Genomic DNA, 22,996 nt, shown 5'->3' on the forward strand with positions numbered 1-22,996 from the left:
TGCAAGTGTCGGGTCAGATACATTCGGAATGGGGCATTGTACTTGATCATTGGTCTGATGAGTGATGAGTATAGGGAGACTATGACTTCCCTTGATCTAGATGTGAATCCCTTCATGATAAGGTGGGCAATGTAGAAGGTCTTCCTAACTACTTTAGCAATATGAGTGTCGAATGAAAGGCTACTGTCAACCTGGGTTCCCAGGTCCCTAATAACTTCTTCTGTGTTCAGGGGATTGCCACCTATATGGTAGCTAGGGGTAACCTTATTTTTCCCGAAGGGTATGACTATGCATTTCTTGGCATTTAACTTTAGGCCATGGCTCTGGCACCAGTTATCCGTTTCTGTGAGACCCTTCTGAAGGATATCTGTGTCGGATGTGTTTTCAACTACGGCACCCACTTTGCAGTCATCTGCAAACTTTGTCAGCCATAACCCTCCTGTGTTTGCTTGTACTTCAGAAAAGTAGATGCCAAACAAGAGTGGGCCCAGGACTGAGCCCTGTGGGACACCACTTGTGACAGGCTTTGAGTCTGACATGGCGCCAGCAACTCTGACCCTGTGGGTTCTGTCACTCTGCCAGTTTGCAACCCATCTTGTAATGTATAGGTTTACATTTAAGTTGATGAGTTTTTCAATGATACCCGAGTGAGGTATTGTATCAAATGCCTTCGCCAGGTCTAGGTAGGCTGTATGGACTGCCTTTCCCTTGTCAATGGCCTTGGTGACTGTTTCGAAAAAGTCAACCAAGTTTAAAAGGCATGATCTGCCTTTGACAAAGCCAAACTGGGTTGGATCCAAAGTCTGCAAGTTCCCTATGTCTTTATTTATGAGATCCATTATGATCCTCTCCATGGCTTTGCAGATAAGGCTTGTCAAGCTAATGGGACGGTAATTTCCAGGGTCGGTGTAGGCACCGCCTTTGTGGAGTGGGACCACAGTCGCTGTGCACCACTCCCTGGGTACGTATCCGGAGGTGAGACTAAGATTAAACAGCTGTCCTAACTGTGGGTTTAATTCCTCGTTGAATTCATGGAGCACACAGCCGGGGACACCATCAGGTCCCATGGATGCTGTGTTCTTTGCCTTGGAGAGAGCAGTTCTCACCTGGGCGTTAGAGATGTTTGGGGGCTACAATCATTTGGTATAGATATCTCTCCTTTGGGAGACGTTTGCACTGAACCTGTCAGCCAGTATGTTGGCAATGTCTGTAGGATCAGTAATCTTCACATCATTTTGAACTAATTCTGAGCATATCTGGGAGTTTCCTCCTAGGTTTCTGACATAGCTAAAGAATGCCTTATGGTTGTCTTTAGAGTCCTTAGCTATTTTTTTCTCAAAATTAGCTTTGGATGATTTTATGAGAGCTCTTAGCTTTTTACTTATAGTGATCAGCGGTGTCTTACCTTTTAAGGATTTTGCTCTATCTTGTAGTAGCTTTCCCCTTTTGTTGTAGAGTTTGTTTATGGCTGGGGTCCACCAGACTGGACGCTTGCCTTTGGTACAAAGAGTCTTTGTTTTGCTTGGGATTGCCTGATCCATGCAGCCCTGCAGGTGCTGGTAGAAGGCATTTGTAAGTGATTCAGCGGTTTGAGTAATGTTAACCGCCGGCTCAGGGGCCTTAAAGGAGACCACACTAGTCTTTAGACGTGTGAAGTCGGCTTTCAAGAAGTTCTTTACTGTGGTCTTTTTCATTTCGGGTGGGGGCGGGATGAGGACCTCCAGCGAGATTAGTTTGTGATCAGATCTCACCAGTGAGGGGTATACTTCCGGCGTTGAACATTGTGCTCCCATGTTCGTGATGATGAGATCAAGTATGTTTTCTCCTCTTGTGGGGATGGTGACTAGTTGTTCCATGGCATTTGAGTTTATGAATTCCAGGAACTTTTGGGCTAGAGTGTTTGGGCTTGAGTAGTGTTCCCAGTCTATATTAGGGTAGTTGAAGTCACCTAGTATGATGGTGTTCGGAGATACATTTATCCCCTCCAGTGTTTTCAGGAAGGCCATATGAGGTTCCTGAGTTTGCGAGGGTGGCCTGTAACATGCTACAAATTGCAGAGCAGTCTTGCCTATGGTTAATTGCACCTGGATGGTTTCCAATGCATCGTGCGATGCCACCAATCTTGAGGTGTGGGTGTCCTTGATGAATATGGATACCCCTCCTCCTTTCTTGGTATTGTGGGGCCGGAACGCATGATATGAGGTAAAACCTGATAGTGCTGGGGTGCTCTCAGGAGCCTTGAACCAGGTTTCTGTCACAGCACAGACATCGATGTTCTCCATACTGAGAAGGGCCTCGAGTGCGTGCATCTTGAGGTTGAGACTTCTGGCATTGAGCAGCATTACCCTTAGTTTTTTTCTTTGTTTTGTTCTAGGGTGGTAGGTTTAGAATTTGAGCCTTGCCTAAAAAAGGCACTATGGGGGTGGCAAGAGCCTTTGCCAAAATTCGGAATCCCAGGGGTGACAAGTGCAAGCCGTCCCTTGCGAAGCAGCGTGGCTTGTCCAGCATGTCATCCCAGGCAGACAGACATTGGATCCCCTTTGAATGACACCAGAGTTTAAGCCAATTGTTAAAGCTGATCATCTTATCTCTGTATTGTGGCATCATTCTTGGTGAAGGTAGGATACTGCTCAAGGTCAGGGTCATACCTGCTTGGGCTACATAATCAGAGAGCTCCTCTATGTCTCTCTTCATGTAGTCTAAGGAGGTACGTCTCAAGTCGTTAACACCAGCGTGGACAATGATTGAGTCATACTTGTACCTGCTGTTGAGAGACCTGAGTGCATGCGTTATGTGGCGGATTCTAGCACCCGACAGGCAGCTTACTGTGACCTTCTCCTTACTGAGTCTGGTGAGCGGGACGTCAGTGTGTCTGACTATGGAGTCACCAATGACTAGTGTGTCTGGCATTGTGTTTGGCCTTAAGGGCTGTGACTGCTTGACACTCTGACTGTGTGGACTATGTGTTGCAGGTGTTGTGTTCTGAGGTGGTAGTTGTTTGGGTGTCTGCTTTGGTGGCCTCTGCTGTTTTGGTAGATTTTTGATCAGAGCCTCCGAGTATGTCTTTGTGTGTTTATGTGTATGTCTTTGTGTGTTTATGTGTATGATTTGAGGTTGTGATGGTATTATGTGAGACTGGGTCTATAGTGTGTGTGGTTACCTTCTCCTCCTGTCTGGTCATGCCAGTCCTATGTTGAGAGAGCTCAGCCTCCAGTTTGGCCATATAGTTGCATCTCTCGCATGTATTTGTGTTTTGTGGGAGGAGGAGAGGGTTGTCTGTGTACATGAGGCAATTGTAACATTGCCTCAATATTCCCAGATTCAGCAGCTGAGCAGGAGAGGACATTAGCAACTGATCCCTCGACATGCTAGAAGGAATAGACAGAAAAACTTAAGAAAAGGTTCTGGGGGATGTGGGTGACCGAGAAATGGGGTTTGCTTTTTCGGGTACTTTCTATAACAAGAGTGCTGTATCGAGGTGATAAGTACTGTAGGAGCAAGTGCTTTGCTATACAGATAGAGAATAGTCTACTTGGGAGTCAAGTAGAGATAATTTATAGTTGTAGGATACACTAAATAGAACAGCAGTATACTTTGAGGAAGGTAGTTTTAAGGGAAAATTTGAAGAGTGGACTTTAGGTAGCCCTAATAGTTTAAATCTGATTAACCGCCGCTGCCCTAGTGTGCAACGGTAGCAGCTCCGCGCTAAAGCGCTAACGCGTGCTTTATAGCAGGGGGCTGGAAAAAACAGGAAATGACCCAAAATGGCCGACGAATTACTAGTTGCTGCTTCTAACCACTCCTCTGAGGACAAACAAGCAGCTCAGTACTCCTCACTCCCACTGGTGAGTAAAGAAACTACCTCTGGCCACACAAGAAAATGGAGGAACACAGAAACCAAATACAAAGCCCAGGGATCAGCAAAATCTGATCACTGGAACAACTAGCTAGGAAAGTTTAGGAAAGGAGAAATATTTTTTTGTTTTTTTTGCAAACAGACAGAAAAAAATGCAGTAAATGTTTTGTTTTCGACTAAATTGCTATCAAAGGCTGGTACACTTGAGTGTATTAGCCTGTTTGTTACACAAGCAATACTTTAGCCCACAAGTGCAATCAACAATATAAGCTCACAAAAACAGGAAAATAAGGTAATAAAACAGTAATATAGGCACAAACAGTAGTCGAAAAGCTCAAAAGATCGAAAAATGCAAACTAAAAAGTTTAAAAAATACTTATGATCAAGAAAGTTGCTTTTCTGCTCTCTGCTGGCTTAGGAACTCTGCAGGGGACCACGAGGAGCTATGCCTAGTTCTCTAATGCCAGAAAAGCCTGCCAAAGCGTTCTTTATAGCAGGGGGCTGGAAAAAACAGGAAATGACCCAAAATGGCCGACGAATTACTAGTTGCTGCTTCTAACCACTCCTCTGAGGACAAACAAGCAGCTCAGTACTCCCCACTCCCACTGGTGAGTAAAGAAACTACCTCTGGCCACACAAGAAAATGGAGGAACACAGAAACCAAATACAAAGCCCAGGGATCAGCAAAATCTGATCACTGGAACAACTAGCTAGGAAAGTTTAGGAAAGGAGAAATATTTTGTTTTTTTTTTGCAAACAGACAGAAAAAATGCAGTAAATGCTTTGTTTTCGACTAAATTGCTATCGCTTCACTTTGACCCAGTCTGAATGCATTATAGGATGCCTATAATTAAAATATCCTGTGAAATGTCACTGCATGATAATACTATCTGGGGGATAATTCCTTACATGGGGGGTGCCTATTTAATCAGGGGAGCAAGATGGAAAAATAAAGTAAGAAAAAGATTCTTATATAGCAATCTTCTCGGTGCAGAAATATAAATTTCTGCACAGGAGATTTCCAACTGCTTTTCTACAGAATTTGCTGTTATGCCAATGAAAAAGAAGTTATGTACTCACCATAACGTTCCATTTGTGTTGTCCATCGTCGCCTTCATTCTTACCAGGTTGGGTGTCGGATCCAATCCTCGGATGCAAGCTCAAGGTCTTCCACTAGCTTGTTGCTAAACCCTATCCCAGCATGCACTATTAGGTAACTTCCCAGATCTTGTTTCAGTTATAATAACAGTAAGAGAAGTAAACACAGTTTAATAATTCCAGAGTGCAATAAAGAAGGTCAGGGAATAATGATATCCAGTAGTACCAGCTCAGTCTCCCAGAAGTAAAAATGGCCAGGGAGGGAGGGTGGGATGTAACAATGAAGGCAATGATGGACAGCACACATGGAATGTTATGGTGAGTACATAACTTCTTTATGTGTTGTTGTCCTTTTCGCCTTCATTCTTACCAGGTTGGGACAGCGTCCCTAGCACCATCTTTCTTGGGTGGCTCAAGGGAAAATATTCTTCAGACTCATGGAACCAAAAGAGGCCCTGTTCCTGGAGGCCAAATCAACTTTGCAATGAGTGATAAAGGTATGCGGTCTTGCTCATGTTGCTGCAGTACAAATGGTATCAATTGGTAGTTTGGCCAGAAAACTGGGAGAGGTTGCAATGGCTCTTGTAGAATGGGCTTTAACTCTATGGGGAAGATCTCTGTTTTAAGACTTATAGATGAAGGTTATGCACTCTGAAAGCCATTTTGAAAGTGTCACCTTAGAGACTGATATACCTTTCTTTGAAGCTGAAAAAGATATAAAAAGCTGGTCAGATTTTCTGAAGTTCTTAGTCCTGTGTAAATAGAAACGTAATTGTCTAAGTACATCAAGTTGATGTAACATGTATTCTGCCTTATTCCTGTAATTTGGGTAAAAGACTGGCAGCTCTGTAGATTGGTTTAAATTAGACTCTGAACATACTTTTGGCAAAAAGAAAGGGTTCATTTGTAAGGATACCCTGTCTCTGTGGAAAAACAAGTGGGAGGGCTTTATTGACAAGACTTGCAGCTCTGACACCCTCCTCCTAGCAGAGGTAATTGCTATCAAGAGAATAGTTTTCCATGTCAAAAACTTGAATTTGCAAGATGCTGTTGGCTCAAAAGGGGGGAAAAGTTAAATGAGATAGGATGAAAATTAAGTCCCATGGTGCTGGGGGGTCGGTGGTCGTAGTAACAAAGTACCTTTAAGAAATGCGTTGCATAGCCTATGAGACATAATGTTGAGGCCAGGTTCACCTATATGAAAACAAGATATCACTGCTAGTTGAATGCTAATGGTAGCTGCAGCTGCACCTTCATTGAATAATTTTGCTAGGAATTCTAGAATGGAATTGCCTGGGGCAGTAAAGGGATCAATGTGGTTATGAGAAGCCCATAATGAGAATCTTTTCCATTTGCTTCTATATATCATTCTTGTTGAAACCTTACAAGAAGAAATTAGGATGTGTTTAACTGATGAAGAGAGGTTAGGAAACCTGGCTATGGTTGGAATAAGAGCAGCCAAGCTGTCAAATTGAGGGTGTAAAGGGAAGGATGGAGCGTTCCTAATGCATGAGTCAGAAGGTCTCGAACTGAGTCCAGAATCCAAGGCTCCTCCTGAAGATGAGGCCACAGCAAGGAGAACCAGGTTTGATGAGACTAGTATGGGGTGATGACTATCAAGTCCCTTCCCAAGCAACTGGCTTTCTGAAGAACTTTGGGTATTAATGGAAAGGGAGGAAAAGCATAAAGAAGGCCGAGGGCCAATCGTGAACAAATGCATCCTTTAGTGACTCCCCTGGATGGGGGATAAGGGCAAAGTAGCTGCTACATTTGGCATGCATGGATGTCACAAAAATGTCACAGCAAGGCTGGTCCCATTTGCAGAAAATCTTTTCAGCTACCTCCTGTTTTAGGGACCACTCATGAGGCATCATAATCCCTCTGCTGAATCTGTCTGCTATCACACTGGATTTCCACGGGATGTGCATTGCTATCAGAAGGTGTTGGGAGAAGGCCACCCACTGCCATACTCTCAGGGCCTCTTGACAAAGGGGGTAAGATCTGGTTCCTCCTTGTTTGTTTATGTACCATACAATTAACATGTTGTCTGTCTGTATTGCAATAGTTCCCAATGGAAGATAGTCCTGGAATCCTTGCAACGCCAGAAGCACTGATCTCATCTCTAGGACATTGATGTGCAAATGGTCCTTGTGATCTTGCCAGGTGCCTTGGACTGTCTTTCCCAGATAATGCCCCCCCCCCGCACCCACCCACACCCTATTTGAGAGGCGTCCATGGTCACTATGGCCAATGGCTGGGTAAGTGCAAATGGTCAACCTAGCATCACATGAGTGGAGTAAAGCCACCAACAAAGGTCTTTTTTGCAAGGTTCTGTTATTATTATTTTGCGGGACATCAGCAATTCCTGCATTAACCACTGAGTGGACAATAGCCACTGGAGAATTGTCATGTGTAGACATGCAAAGGGGATCAGGATTATTGCTGCTGCTATGGTCCCCAAGACTTTTAGGACTATTCTTGCTTAAGATTTCTTCTTTGTAAGAAGATTTAAAACCTGATGTCATAGAACTTGAACTCTTTCTGGAGGAAGTCTGGCCATCATGTTTGTTGGATCCAATTCTGCTCCTATAAATACGACATGCTAAAAAGGCAGCAAGGCAGATTTCTCGTAGTTTATTGTAATTCCTAGGTGACATCAGAGCTGCAAGGTGGTGTCTCTTGCTTTTGTTAGCAGATGCTTGGTGGTGGCAGTTAGGAGCCAGTTGTCTAAGTATGGAAACAAAAACCAATCCCTAAGCTTGCCTGGAGGATCCAAATAAAGGTCGGAAACCTTAAAATACACTTTTTATTCGGAAACGAAAACAACCACAAAAGGCAGAAAACCACAGTCTTTAGGAACAGTTAAAACACTTCTGCCTTTTGTGGTTGTTTTCGTTTCCGAATAAAAAGTGTATTTTAAGGTTTCCGACCTTTATTTGGATCCTCCAGGCAAGCTTAGGGATTGGTTTTGGTTCAAGGTGGGCTTGCTTCTTCCATCGTACTTTTGGTTTAAGTATGGAAACACCCAGAATCCTATGTGTCTCAAATGAGCCGTGACTGCTGCCATACATTTGGTGAACACTCTGGGGGCTGTAGTGAGGTGAAAGGGCAGAGCTCAAAACTGGTAGTGACTGGCTTCCAGCCAAAAATGCAGGTGTCTCCTGGATTGCCAGTCCATTTTCTCATGGTAGTATGCATCCTAGAGGTCTGCACATCCAATCATCTTGTCCCAGAAAAGGGCGTATTGACTGCAGTGTTACCATCCAGAACTTGGACTATCTTACTGATTTGTTTAGATTGCTGAGATCCAGAACTGGTCTCCTGTCCCCTGTTTTCTTTGGAAATAAAAAGAATCTTGAGTAAGTTTTGGATTCTGTTTGGTCTGCGGGGACTGTTTGGATGATTCTTTTGTCTAACAACTTTTAAATTTCTAACGTTGCCTGTTCCCTTTGACTGGGTGGAATATCTGGGATATGTTTTATATTTGGGACGGGGAAGGAAAAGGGTATAGAGTCACCTCTGGATATGATGCTTTGTACCCATTTGTCTTTTGTTATTTGTTGCTAGGCCTCTGGGCACAAAGATAAGCAGCCCCTGACTGCCCCTAGAGATGGGCAGGGGCTGCTTATCTTTGTACCCAGAGGCCTAGCAACAAAGATAAGCAGCCCCTAACTGCCTCTAGAGATGGACAGGTGGGGCTCCTATCAGGAGCACTGAAAGGGCTTACCAAAGAAAGATTCTCTGTCACCCTGATTCTGCGGACCTCTTCTGTAATGAGGTTGGCATCTTCCATTACTACTTCCCCCTCTGCCCCTGGGGGAAAATTCATCACATGTGTCCTGGAAAGCTCTCTGAGATTTTTCTGAACCACATTTTTCCACTTCTTTCTAACCTTTAGGATAAGGCCTGGTAGGTAGGGAAAAACAGCAGACATAGTCTTTCCTTATTGCTCACACCTGGTTAGTGTGTCCTTGACTTTGGGCCCGAACAGTGATAAGCCATCTAATGGGGCATTCACAAAGGAAGATTTAAAGGGCTCCACGAAGTCACACAAGCACATCCAAGAATGTCTCCTTAAGGAAATTCCTGAACCCACTGCTCTACTTTCTCCATCCACTGCATAAGAAATTAGCCTCACGGAGGAGTTGACAACTGAGTTTAAGGTAGAGAGCTGAGAGGAAGCTTTATCTGAAACCCCTTCAGCTACTGAGCCTTGGAGAGTATCTCCTAGCTGTTTCAGGAGGTCTTTCTGTAATCTAGTAAAATGGGTAAGGTAATTCAGCGATCTGAGGCAAAAGTCACTGAAGAAAAAATGTGCTTTCCATATCTGTCCATTGTGTGAGACTCCTTGTTCAGTGGATGAACAGAAGAATATGTCTCTGAGAGTTCCTTCTTGGTGGCTGCCACCACCACTATAGCATCTACTGGGACACCCTTAGTTAAAAAGGTTTTGTCTGGCGAAGATGTTATAAACTTATTTGGCCTCCTAGGAACAGGTTCCACTGAATCTGGAGACTCCCACACCCTCCGAGAAACTAAGTCCATAAGTTTGTCGAAAGGTTGAGACGCCCAAGTGGAGGAAGGGTGAGATCCGAAGGATTAGTGGACTTCCAGCCACCTCTCTGTTTCAGGATTTCTAAGATGTCTCAGAAGGAGACATCAGCAGAAGGCAACCATGGGGACCCTTCAGCTTCATTGAGGTCCATATCAGAAGTGATGGACTCCTACAGGGAGTCTAAATGCTTCCTCTTGCATAATCTCTTCCAAAGGACCTCTTCAGACGGGTACTCTGGAGAGGTTTTAGAAGAGTGGGGGTGCCCTGTGGGGCATCCTGAGACCTAGGATCTCTGCATCCCTGTGGATGCAAGGATATAGAGGCAGATACCAGTGCTTTTGGGAGTAGAATGTCTGGAGATGACAGCAGAACTGTCTGTGGAGACAGTACTCTCCTCATCACCTCAAAAGCACCCCTGTCCCTGATCTGAGGATATCTCTGGATCCAAAGAAGTCATGGGAACCCCCATGATCAAGGACAAAGGCCCCAAGACTGAGGTAGGAGCTGAGTTTACCCCAGCTGATGCCTCGAGAGGCAAGGTCGAACCTGAAACTGTTTGATCTGACTCACCTCCCTGGACCTGACTGGAGAGCATCGGCTCCTAAACTCCTCGAGCTCCGATGGTACCGAGGACATCAGAGCAATGGTCGGCTCTGAAGATCCCGTTATAGGTCTCAGGTCTGATGGTTCCACTAACATCAGCTCAGGACATTCTGACTCCAAAGTCCAAGGTCAGATCAGAGGAGGAATCTGAGCAGAAGGGGAGGATGTGGTCAGATCTGAAGCCCTCGGGGTTGGATCCAATAACAGCTTGGCCAGTGCCGGTGTCCTTAATAGCCTCTGTACCACTTGGTCCACGTCATCATCAGATAAGAGTCCTGGAAGACCGAGTGGAGGGGGCTGGAGACTTAGACTGTTAAAGTATTGGTGATCTTAGAGAAAGGGAGAGTGGCTCCAAGACAGTGGACCAGCTCCGCAACTCAAACTCTGCCGGCACCGAGACCGATGGTGTAAGAGCTGTAGATTTTTTAGATCTGACAGACTTAGGATCCGCTATTGAAATTTTGGCAACCTTTTTTGAAGGCTCTGATAGAGCACTAGAAGAGGAAGATCTCTTCCCAGACTTGTCTGATTTCGAAGTTGGAGACTGGTCAGTCTTTGATAAACCCGGACCTTCTTGTATTGCTTCTGAGAAGTGTTTTTTTAAGAGTCCTGTCAGTATCAATTTGTTTTTCTTCTCCAGGGGATCCCTGTAATTAAAAGAATGACACATGGAGCAAGACTGCTGGAGATGGACAGCTCCTAAGCAATAGACACAAATTGTGTGTCTATCAGTTAAGGACACTTTCTGTCCACATTTTTCACATTTTTTGAAACCTGACAATTTCAGATCTTTAGAAGACATCCTGAAAGAGGGATAGTAACAAAGAAAATTAGCTAGATAAGTTTTTTTTTCTTTTAAAAAGCAACAACTTAAACAGTAAAACTTTACAAGAAAAACAGATATAGAGGATAAAAGGAGGGCACAGCCCTCTAACTTAAATGGGCTATGCCCAGGAGACTGAAAGGGAAAGAGATAGCCCTCTAACTTAAATGGGTTAAGGAGAAAGAAAATTCTCTAACTTAAATGAACTGTCTTTAACAAGGTTCCTGGAAGAGAAAAACAAGAGGAATAAGAGCCCTCTAACTTAAACGGGCTATTAAAACTCTTAAAGTAGAAGCCGGGAGAGGGACAACAAGGCCTAGATGGAAGATGACGGCCAACAGCAGAAAAAAAACAGCCACAAAAAAGTGGAAATAACTGACTAGCACAATAACTACCTATTTCAGTTAAATAATAGTGAAAATAAGCAATTTCTAACAGTAGTGATTATAATAAAGAGTATACTTAGCCAGAACCAGTAGAACGAGCACCCGATCTTGTTTAGTGGCAAACGAGATCTGGGGAGTTACCTAGTGCATGTTGGGATAGGGTTTAGCCATGAGCTAGTGGAAGAGCTCGAACTTGCATATAAAGGCCGAGTCAGATCCGAAGATCAGATCCAAACCCAACCTGGTAAGAAGGAAGGCGAGATAGGACAACACATGTTTTCATTATCCCAGTTTAAAGTGATTGAGTTGTCACATGTTGACACTGAGGGAAAACTCCCTGACTACACCCTAAGTGACATGATTTTGATCAGTGTCTCAGGCATTTGTTGGGGCTGTTGTGTCAAAGTCTAGGAAAAATGAGGCTTGGCTTGCTTGCTTCTCTTTCAACAACTTACGCAGCTATTCATACAGAAAAGTCAAGAGTAAGACTGCCTGATACTAGTTTTAGCTCAAAATATTTTAGCTTATTATTTTCTCCATAGGAACAAAAGGTAATTTATTCAGTTTTCCTTGCATACAGGAAAAACAGACCAAAGAGCAGCTATAAGTAAAAACAGAGTTTCACATATTGCTAGCAATTCATTGCATCTGACTATTAGCTCAGACCTTTCTTACCACGTCTTTTATAGCAACTCCTGCAATTACAAGCAAACAATTAAATATTTCCCGAGTCAGAAACATCCATCATAATTGCATTTTTTAATAAAATGAGGTCACACATTTTATATATATTTCATCTAAATTACATAAAATAATAAATACATTTCTCCTGATGCTGACTTTTTAGAAATGTAATTCTTCAATTATGTTTCTTCTTCAGAGTTCAGAAAGCTTAATTATAGCTTAAAAATGTGTTAGAATATGAGCCAAAGAAAGAAAAAGTACAGACATCATACTTTGCATCAGTTTCTCTCCTACAATATCACAATGGCAATAACTATAAGAGTAAAAAATGTTGGAGACTTGTAGTTGGTGATTGTGTTTTTGATATCCATATAGCTAATATTATAGGCAAAGCATGTGCAGTTGCCCAAAGCTTATTGAATCTGTCATGCAATTACCCAGTTATATCAATGTGTAAAAAGTATGTTTAGAAATTATATAGCTTTCTTTAAAAAATAACATTAGAACAGTATTTCAACTAAGTCCCTCTGCATCTGTTAACTTAATTATGCTCAGTTAAAAGAATTAAAATCATAGAACAAACACTTAATATCCATCAGTGTATCTGATGAAGTTCTGTTTTGGAGTGTGAATAAAAGGAACAAAAGCACTAATAATCTTACCTGCTGGAGTCTGGTTTTTCAGAAGAGAGTTACCCTGTGTGTTTTTTGTGGATAATTGGTTTGGACATTTTGTTTTTAACAAACACTTAATACATATGAAGAAATCTTGTAATACATCATGTCAACAAAGTGCCAAAATCTACCTGCCTAATGATCTTATGATGAGCCCCTGAGAATGCGAATGCTGTGGTCTCTCTATCATCATCCCAATCATAAAAGCCATTGCAGGATAGGTACTAGGTATTTAAACTGCCCAATGCACTTCACTGTACTTCAAGCACAGGAAGCCCTGAGTAGTGAAGGGTAATCCTTGTCAACAGGCAATTACAAGAGGTGTTAGACATTTAATTTGCAGGCCAAATAATAATGTTACTCAAGTAAAAGGAGCACTAATTGGTGACAGGTAATTCTTCAAGACAGCCAGTAGCATCACTTAATATGGTCATCAGACTCATGAGACATGGAATGCAGTGGCCTTGACAAATATGACTACATTTTCTCAACCTTCTACAATTGCCATATTCTAAGTACGGACTTAGGGCTGGAGGTTCAGTGACCTGCTGATCACAATTTTTGGAGGCAGAATGTTGGTAACAGTTATATCTTGTGGATCAGATGACTTACCCAATATAACATAGAAGCACAGATGGGGAGTGACTGTGGCTTCTGCTAACATGGGTGCTTACAAGGATATGATAGAAGAGTCACTGGTGGGTATAGTTAAAGTGTGGGGTGAAAAGGTGTCCTAATTTAGCATGCTTAATCCCATTTGCAAATGTTATGTAAAACTAACTTCCAATTCCAGATTTTAATCCATCAATTAAGTGTCCCTGGGCTGAGTATTCAGACCATTATGTATATGCTTGGATGTGAGGGGAGAGGTGAAGTCTACTTATGGTGCTAAGTTCCATATTTTATTTTATTTATTTTACATTTGTTGACCAGGAGAGTCCGGCTGAGCTAAAAAAATCAGCCCTTTTTAGCGGAGTTCTGGGGAGAAAAGCTCAAAATATTATAGGATTACAATTTAAAAATATAACAGATGCAAATATACAAACAAAAAATAAAATTACAAAACATATTCTGAGGATCTATTATCTAGTATGAGGAAGATTAGATAATTGTTATGTCTTTTATATCATATTAGATAGTATGCTGGGAATATGAGAATAGATTGAAATATACAGTCATAAGGAAATAGTTAAATATAAAACATTTTTGTTTATGGATATGAGTTTAGAGGAGGTATTAGTAAAGAGAAGAGTTTGAATAAAGAATAGTACATTTTAGTTAAGTAGGGCTGATAGACTAAAGGATGATAGGGAAGTGGATACAGGTGGAGGATTTAGGGTGATGGAATGGAAAAGTGTTAGCTGGTAGGTAGAAGTAGGGATGGGGAAATGTTTTATGTTGGGTGTAAACAGAGACAGGACCAGAGAGTTTTTAAGTGTTCTTTAGAAACAGCTTTGAATTGTTTTGCTTGATTTAGGACTCTAATATGGAGAGGAAGTTTGTTCCAGGCTATGGTAGGATTATAGTTGTATACATTGCATCCCATATTAGTCCTAGGTTTATAGATAAGTAGTAGTTCTTGATCTGAGCTTCAACGTGATCTTATTGGAGAATAATGGGATATGTAGGAAGATAAGTTAGGGCAGTAGTTAGGTTGGTATAATATAGCATGAATAATTTGGAGCTGGGAAAAAAGAAGCAGGTTAAGAAGTTCCAGTCAGTTTAGTTGCTGAAGTGAGACACAGTGATGGGTTTTGTAGGTATGTTGGGTAGAGAATCTGGCTACTTTGTTGTATGTTGAGTTAAGTTTTGCTAGGAGAGTAGAGTTTAGATTTTTGAGTACTTATGAGCCATATAGTAGAGTAGGTAAGAGATAAGTATGGGATAGGGTTACTTTGGCTTTGGAAGTTAGAAACTTTCTGTTTCTGTATAAAAGTCCTAGTTTCTGGTGCGTCTTTCTAATACAGTTGTTTATGTGCAAGTCAAATTTGAGTTGATCATCTATGGTGATGCCAAGGAGTTTGGTGTTAGTTTCTGGGACAAATGGAGTCTTATTTAGAGACAGTATGGAGAAGTTACTTTTGAGATAGTTAAGGGATTTAGGGAGAATATGTAAAAGTTTTGTTTTTTGGGGGTTCAGGATTAATTGGTTGTTGGTAAGCCAGGTTTCTATAGATGTAAAGGCTTCTTGAGTAGTAGAGATGAGACCAGAAGGAGAGTCAGAGATTATAATCACAGTAGAGTCATCTGCATATTGTACAAGTGTTGACTCAGAGCAAAAGATATAGAGTAGATTGGTAAAGATATTAAATAGCAAAGGACCCAGTATGGATCCTTGAGGAACTCCCATTTTTAATGGGGGGGGGTGCAGAGATTCATTTCACTGATTGTAGTCGATCAGAGAAATAGCTAGAGAACCAGGAGACAGTAGCAGAGGAGAAATTGAGGTTAGTTTAGCCAGAAGTAGAGAATGTGAGATGGTTTCAAAAGCCTTAGAAAAGTCTAGAAATAAGCAGGATATGAGTTTGTTATTGTCACGAGCCAGTGAGATAGTATTAGTAAAGGAGATAAGGGCAGTGGTTGTGCTATGTTTTGGCCAGAATCCATGCTGAGTGGTTGCAACTATTAGGGAAAGCAAACATTGATCAACCTCCTCAAGATTCTGGTCCTTGAACTTAGAAACCCTGAGTTTAGGATCCAGGTCTTTAATGTATATGCTTTGGATGTGGAAGGAGGAAAGACCTATTTGCCTAGTGATCCTATGAGCAACAAGTGGGTGCTTATAAACTGCAAACTTTGTAAAATACATCTCTAGAAATGAAATTTACCAGACTGAAGGTGCAAACAAAATTGCAAACTATATCCATTCTCTTAAAAATACTTCATGAAAAAGACAGGTTTGAGATCTTCTAATACAATCACATTGTATTATTTTGATCAAGTCACTATACTTAACTTATCCGCTTGTTAAAGTAGTTGCAGAGTACTCCAGAAAGCATGATGTTTTTCTCCTAGTTTAAACTTTGTGGTATGGACTGCAGGATAAACAGCCCTATGTCAAACATTCTTGAAAATAAATGAATATACCTTCTGGCCCTGTAATGCTAGTGGTCCAGCTACTCCTGGCTCTCCGAGCACACCAACAAGTCCCGTTAGTCCCTAAAAAATAAAATAAATAAAGAGTTAATTGCTGTCATTGCTATTATAATTAAATGATGTACTAGATTATCAGAAATTAATCATATTTTCAATGCTAGTATAAACTGCAAATGTTATCTTTTATCACCACACATTTTAGTGCATTCATATTGTTAATAAACAGTCCTAGAAGAAGTAAACAGATCAGGAGGACATGGTGTATTTAAAGATGAATTCCATAGTAAATTTCTGACATATTTATACATTTTTGAGTTGTATATCGGTAGCTGTTTCATCAATGGATCAAATGTCACTTATTTTAATACATATACTTGCAAAATGTAACAGTTTTGGAGTAAGCAAGTGCGAAACAGTCAGATTCTTTATGTATTTTAAAACTGAAAGGATAAAGTTCAAATAAACTAAATGCATGAAAAAGCCATGCATTTAAATTACACAGCAAGACTGAAGATACTTAATGTTTTATTTATTTATTTGTCTTTTTTTTGACCAGGTTATTCCCACCAGGCTATTGACCACTTTTCAGGGGAACTTGAGATGGTATTTGCTCTACTAGGAGAGGTTTGACAAAGGCACTAGGGAACTTCCCTACACTGTGGCTGTTGAGCAGAAGGAGCACTACTGATGTGACACTCCCTGCTTCCATTCCTGGTGCAGTGACAGCTCAAAGAAGCAGGGAAAAAAACAACAGAACAAAATGGAGCCATCCATGAATCATTAATTGGATTTTGTACAGAAGATAAGTAAATATTCCAATATAAAAGATAAAAGTGTTGTACAAGAAGAGAATATGGCTGTGCCAACATCAGAAACACTCATGAGTGAAGCAAAGGCAGGCAAGCCTTTGTGGGAAGGAGATATAGGTTGTAAGGTGGTCAAGCCCCTTCAAAAACAACGTGCTAATATGGAGGAAAAGGCAGTCATGGCTTTGATTGATTTACAAGATATTTTTCAGCAGAATGTCTTTAGGGAGGAATATTCAATACAAGTGTGTGTTGTTACAACCCTCCAATCCGGAGGGTTGAGGGGTGCTTTACTTATGGAATTGGCAAACAAGAGTGAACCTGAGAGTGGTAAAGATGTTTCTTAGGAAGAATTAATGGACAGGATACAGAAGGATGATGTTTCACAAGTAGAAGAGTGAGAGTCTGCAGTGAAGAAAAAGTCATATGCTGAGATTCTGAAGTTAGGAGCAGAAAAAGGTAAAGAGGAGAAGAAAGAAATAAGTACAAGAAAAAGAAACCTTTTATAGTATGACCTGAGAATAAAGAAAATAGAGAAGTGGACAAATATAAGGTATGCAACAAAATAATTACACCTTTAGAAAGTAAAGCCAGTGAGGTAAGAGCATTTATACATATAAACAGAGACATACTGTGAACTGGTCAAATGATAGAAAAAATTCTAGGAGAATATGAGAAAAGGAAGAACTGTGCGCCCTGGAATTTATTATAGAAAGATTAAGAAAAAGATTCACAAACAATTCAATACTGAAGTAGAAAAAGAGACTTTTAAAAAGACATTTATCCAAATTATTTAAAGATATAATAGATGTTTCAAAAGTATATGATAATAGAGGTTTGTGGACTGGGGCTTGAGATTGTCATGTGATTTTGAAATTGAAAAGGAAAATATTGTTCATATTCCAAACATAAATGTAGAAGAGGACAAAAATATGGTGAAATATTGGGGGCAGACTAAAACATGCTTTTTATGTGGAAAACGTGACCATTTGATTAACAGTTATAAAAAAAGAATATGTTTTATCTGTGGAAAGATAGGACATGATATAAAGAACAGTGAGTTAAGATGTTATAAATATAAGAAAATAGAACATTTAGGGATGGAATGTGAAGAATTTTATGTGGAAAACGTGACCATTTGATTAACAGTTATAAAAAAAGAATATGTTTTATCTGTGGAAAGATAGGACATGATATAAAGAACAGTGAGTTAAGATGTTATAAATATAAGAAAATAGAACATTTAGGGATGGAATGTGAAGAAAAATTAAGTGAGATAGAATCAGAGATATTAAATAAGCAGGTAGAACAGAATCAAGTAAATGAACATATATAGAGAAAGAGAGACAGTATTTACACAACCAGAACAGGAACAGATCAATGCATCAGAAAGGGAAAAAATACAAAAAATAAAGAGTATAGGATTTAATGCAAACAAGGGAGAAGAAGGGTCAGGAATCAGGATTAAGTGATAGTGAATAAATGAAATGGAATTTAGTTTAACAGAAAAGAAATTATATTGGCAAAAGGGTGCGAGAGAGAAAACAATATAGAATGACATAATAAAGAAAAAAAGAAAGGGAAAGGATGAAAAGAATACTAACAAGACATTATCAGTTGTATAATCTTAGTAATAAATGTGAAAGTTTAAACAATTTAGTAAGAGAAATGGGCATCCTTGAGTGGTCCAAAAAGCAGAATAGTGACATTATTATATTAGAAGTTACTAGATTTCTAACTAATGAAGAGAGACTCCAAACTGAAGTATGGAAGGGAAAGACATCATTTGGAATTTAATGAGCTAGACTTGTTCAGGGATAGTTATTCTATATAAGGATATGATAAAAATATTAGATATTACATTTGTTATAATGGGTAGAATAAGAATTCTTGATGAAAGATGGACAGATTAGATTTTTAGAATTATTGCAATTTATGCACATGTGACAAAGATAGAGAAGATATGCTTAAAATGTAATTCAATATGTTGCTATAAATATGGAAATAATTGTAGTAGGTGATTTTAAATGTAATTTGAGACAAAATAAAAAGAAAGCTTATCATGTTTAAAAAGTGTTAGATATAAAATATGGGCAACTGTAAATTTGGAAGAAAAGTACATGGACTTATAATAGAGGAGAACAAAAAACTGAAATAGATTATTTCTTAATTTCATTAGGATTACTAACAGTAGAAGAAGGTGTTCTGATGGCAGTTTCTTTTTTAGATCATCAGGCAATTTGGATTACTTTTAAAGGAAATTCTAGTTATATAAGAGTAGGAAAGGGGATACAAATTATTAATGAAGTTAAATGGGATGACAATGGGAAAACTGATATACTAAATTTATGGTGAACTCGTGTAGAAATGACAGATTTTTACATGGACTAGTTAGAATTGTGGTTGTGCGGTAAACAAAAGTACAAGACTTGTTATATATGATGGGAGAGGGAAAAGAAAGGGAGAAAAAATAAAGTACAAGAAGTTAAGTAATGATATTTTTGATAGTTTAGAAAAAAAGCAAAGAAAGTTTTTTATCAAAGAACAAGATTTATATACATTAAAATGTAAATAAAACACTTACTGTGCAAGAAAAGGTATTTCATTAATGGAATAAAGAAGAAATTGTACCACATTTTAGTAAATTTGTTGAAGAAAATAACATTATTATGAGAGAAATGAAGAATTCGTCAGGTATAATACACATTACACAAAAATGAGATTATGAAACTAGTAGAAAAACATATAAAAAAAGAAGTTATGTGGTCACCAGAGTTGTGTGTTGTCCATCTTGCTTTCATTCTTCACTGGTTGGGTTTGGAACCAAACCTCGGTTCTGACTCAGCCGTATACAAAAGCTCAAATTCTTCCACTGGCTCATGGCTGTATCCCTATCCCATCATGCCCTAGGAAAGCTCCCCAGATTTTGTTTGCTAGAAGTTATGCTCTTATCATAAAGTTCCATCTGTGTTGTTCATCTTCATTCATTCATTACTGATGGGTGTCGGTTCCATCCTCGGAACTGAGTCAGCCTTATAACAAGCTTGTGCCAGCCAAAAAAACTCTAGAGCTAAGCTTTACCCATAGTGCCCCTCTCCCTGTTACCTCAGATCAAGTTTGCCCGTGATAAGGAAAGCAGAAGCAGGTCCCCTAATGTGGGATTTGGACCAAATCCAAACCTCCAGGAGCCCCTCGGAGGGGGAAGGAGGGTGGGACGTAATGAATGAATGAAGATGAACAACACAGATGGAACATTATGGTAAGAACATAACTTCTTTATCTGATGTTGTTAATCTTCATTCATTCCTTACTGATGGGACAGAGTCCCTAGCTACTTTATGTTCTGGGAGGCCCTTATGGAGGGATGTTCCTGAGTACCATTGAACCAAAGGATGCTCTCCCCCTGGAGACCAAATCCAATTTGTAATGAGTGATAAAGGTATGAGGAGTAGCCCAAGTTGCAGCTGACAGATATCATCCATTGAAGCCTTTAAATGAAAAGCAACAAAAGTCGCAATTGGTCTGATGGAGTGTGCTTTGACCTTGCTCGGTAGAGGAATTTTATTATGTTGGTAGACAAAGGATATACAGTTTCTCAACCACTTAGATAAGGTCACTTTAGAAACAAAGTTTCCCAATTTAAGACCTGAACAGGAAACAAACAACTGGCCTGATTTACATACTGATTTAGTTCTGTCGAGATAAAATCATAATTGTCTATGTACATCCAGCAAATGAAGGCAGTATTCTCCTCTATTTGAGTAGTTAAGAAAAAAGACTAGTATATCAGTTGTCTGGTTAATTGCCAATTCTGAAATCACTTTGGGCAAAAAGGAAGGGTTAGTCCAGAGTGATACTCTGAAAGACCATGTAAAGGTGTTTTATGCACAAGGCCTGAAGCTCGGAAATGTGTCTTGCTGAGGTAATGGCTACCAAAAATAGTGATTTCCAGGATAAGAACTTCATATCGCAAGTGGCAACAGGTTCAAAAGGTGGTTGTGTCAGGGATTGCAGTACTAGTGTTAAACTCCAAGCCTTGATCAGTTCTTTAAAGGGTGGTCTGATATGTGACACTCCTTTCAAGAAGGTTTTACAGAGACGATGGGAAATTAAGGATGAGTCTTGGAATCCATTATGGAAGTTTGATATAGCAGCCAAATGTACTCAAATGGTGGAGGCTGCTGCTCCTGAATGAAGAAGACCTGACAAATAATTCAAAACCACACTAATAGGAGCTGAGCAAGGGCTTAGTTCTCTTTGTCGGGACCAAATAAGGAATCTCTTCCACTTGCTAAGATAGATTTTCCTGGTGGATGATATATGTGAAGCCAGAAGAATGTTATGTACAGGGGAGGTAAGGTTATTCTGCCTGGCAATTACTGGAAGTGGAGAAACAAAGCTGTCAGCTTGAGACTGGATATGTTTGGGTCAATCAACCCCTGCGAGTGCAAGATCAATTCTGGAGTTAGATCCAGAATCCATAGGTGAGGCCAAAGAAAGGGAAACCAAACTTGTCAGGGCCAGTAGAGTGCAATGAGGATTACTCTGCTTCTCAGCCAATGGGGCTTCTTTAGAAATTGTGGGATCAGGGGTAGGGGAGGGAAAGCATACAGAAGTCCCGTGGGCCAATCGAGTATTACAGCATCCCTCAGGGACTCCCCCTGTGGGGGGAATTAGGGCAAAGTAGCTGCTACATTTGTGATTTGGTGGTGAGGCAAATAGGTCTCAGCAAGGCTGACCCCAGCGGCTGGAGATCTTCATCGCTATGGTTGAATTGAGGGACCACTCAAGAGGCAGGAGGATACATCTGCTCAGTCTGTCTGCAATCATGTTGGAATTCCTGGGAATGTGCATTGCAGTCAGAAAGCAGTTGGAAGCTATCACCCATTGCCAAATTCTCATGGCATTGCTACACAATAGGTAGGAATTGGTTTTTCATTGTTTGTTGATGTAACAGACCACTGACATGTTGCCTGAGTGTATAGCAATTGTCCTTGACAGGAGAACAGATTGCAATGCTTGCAACCAAAGAAGCACTGCCTTCAGTTCTAGAACACTGATATGCAGGTTGGCCTCGTTCCCTGAAAATGCCCCACCCACCCTGTCAGGGAAGTATCCGCTGTCACTATGGCTTTGAGTTGAGATGGGGAGAAAGGGCGATGTGATAGGTCTTTCACTGGCTTCATCCACCAAGATAAATCTTATTTGCATCATTTTGTTATTCAGATCTGAAAGGACTAGGGTGATGTGAAGGGTACCACTGTGTTAGTAGGAGCCACTGAAGAAGCCTCATGTGTAGTCTCACTAGAGGAACTATTGTAATTGATGCTGCCATTGATCCCAGAAGTTAGAGGACAGCCAGAGCTGAAATTTTGTCTTGAGAGAGTATCACCCAGAGTTGGGACCTCAGTCTTTCCAATCTGTGATCTGGAAGGGAGATTAGTCAAGACTGGGTATTGGAAGTTAATCCTATAAATTACAAGGTTTGAGAAGGAGTCAGCTTGCATTTCTTCCTGTTTATAGAGATTCCTACATATTCTGCTAGTATTAGAGTGTAGTTTAAGGCTATAACCAGTAGGTGCTTGGTGGGGTCAGTAAGGAGCCAATCATTTAAGTATGGAAACACTCAGAATCCTTGCAGGCTCAAGTGAGCTGTTAATACTGCCATGCATTTAGTGAACACTCTGGGGGCTGTACAGAGTCCAAAATGGCTCCCAGCTGGAAGTGAAGAAATCTTCTGGACCATTTGCCCATTTTTATGTGGTAATACACATCCTGAAGATCTATTGAGCACATCCAGTCATCCTGCTCCAGGAAGGGTAGGATAGACTGAACTGTGACCATTCAGAATTTATTTTTGGTTAACAAATTTGTTCAGAATGCAGAGATCCAAAATTGGTCTCCAGTCCCCTGTATTTTTTGGCACCTTGAATAGAATCTGGATCCTATTTGGTCTGTTGGGACTGCTTGGGTGACTTTTTTGAGACAGCTTTCTTATCTCTTGAGCTGCTGCTTCCCTTTGACTGGTTGGAATGTCAGGAATTTGTCTTCATGGATAAATATTGAATGGCATGTGATAACCTCTGGTTATGATATTCTGCACCCAAGAATCTGTGGTTATTGTTTGCCAGGCAGAGTGGTGCACAGAGAAATGTCCCCTGACTGCTTGCAGAGGAAAGAAATCAGGCCACTCTTCAGGAGAGCTGGTAGGGCTGTTCAGAGAAGGAATCTCTGAACCCCTGGTTACACAAACCCCCTCTGCCTCTGTAGGGGCATCTTCCTGATGAGTTACCCCCTCTGCCCCAAGGAGTAAACTCACCACATGTGTCATGGAAAGGGCCCAGGGATTTCTTGTGCCACATCCTTCCACTTCTTTGATTCCTAGAGTAGGGTCGTTGGGAGTGGAAAAGCATAT

General features: G+C 40.6%; 1 protein-coding gene across 1 annotated transcript in view; it reads right to left on the reverse strand.

Moving 5' to 3' along the window:
* Positions 1-22,996, reverse strand: part of LOC122805018 (acetylcholinesterase collagenic tail peptide-like) — a 951,363-nt gene that overhangs the window by 783,077 nt on the left and 145,290 nt on the right. Inside the window, exon 6 of the mRNA XM_044075274.1 lies at positions 15,767-15,838. Within this exon, the coding sequence (XP_043931209.1) occupies positions 15,767-15,838 (72 nt within the window). The remainder of the gene's footprint in view (positions 1-15,766; positions 15,839-22,996) is intronic.

Source organism: Protopterus annectens, chromosome 6.part0 (genome assembly GCF_019279795.1).
Source record: "Protopterus annectens isolate FY-2018-M chromosome 6.part0, PAN1.0, whole genome shotgun sequence".
In the NCBI taxonomy this organism is placed as follows: Eukaryota; Metazoa; Chordata; order Ceratodontiformes; family Protopteridae; genus Protopterus; species Protopterus annectens.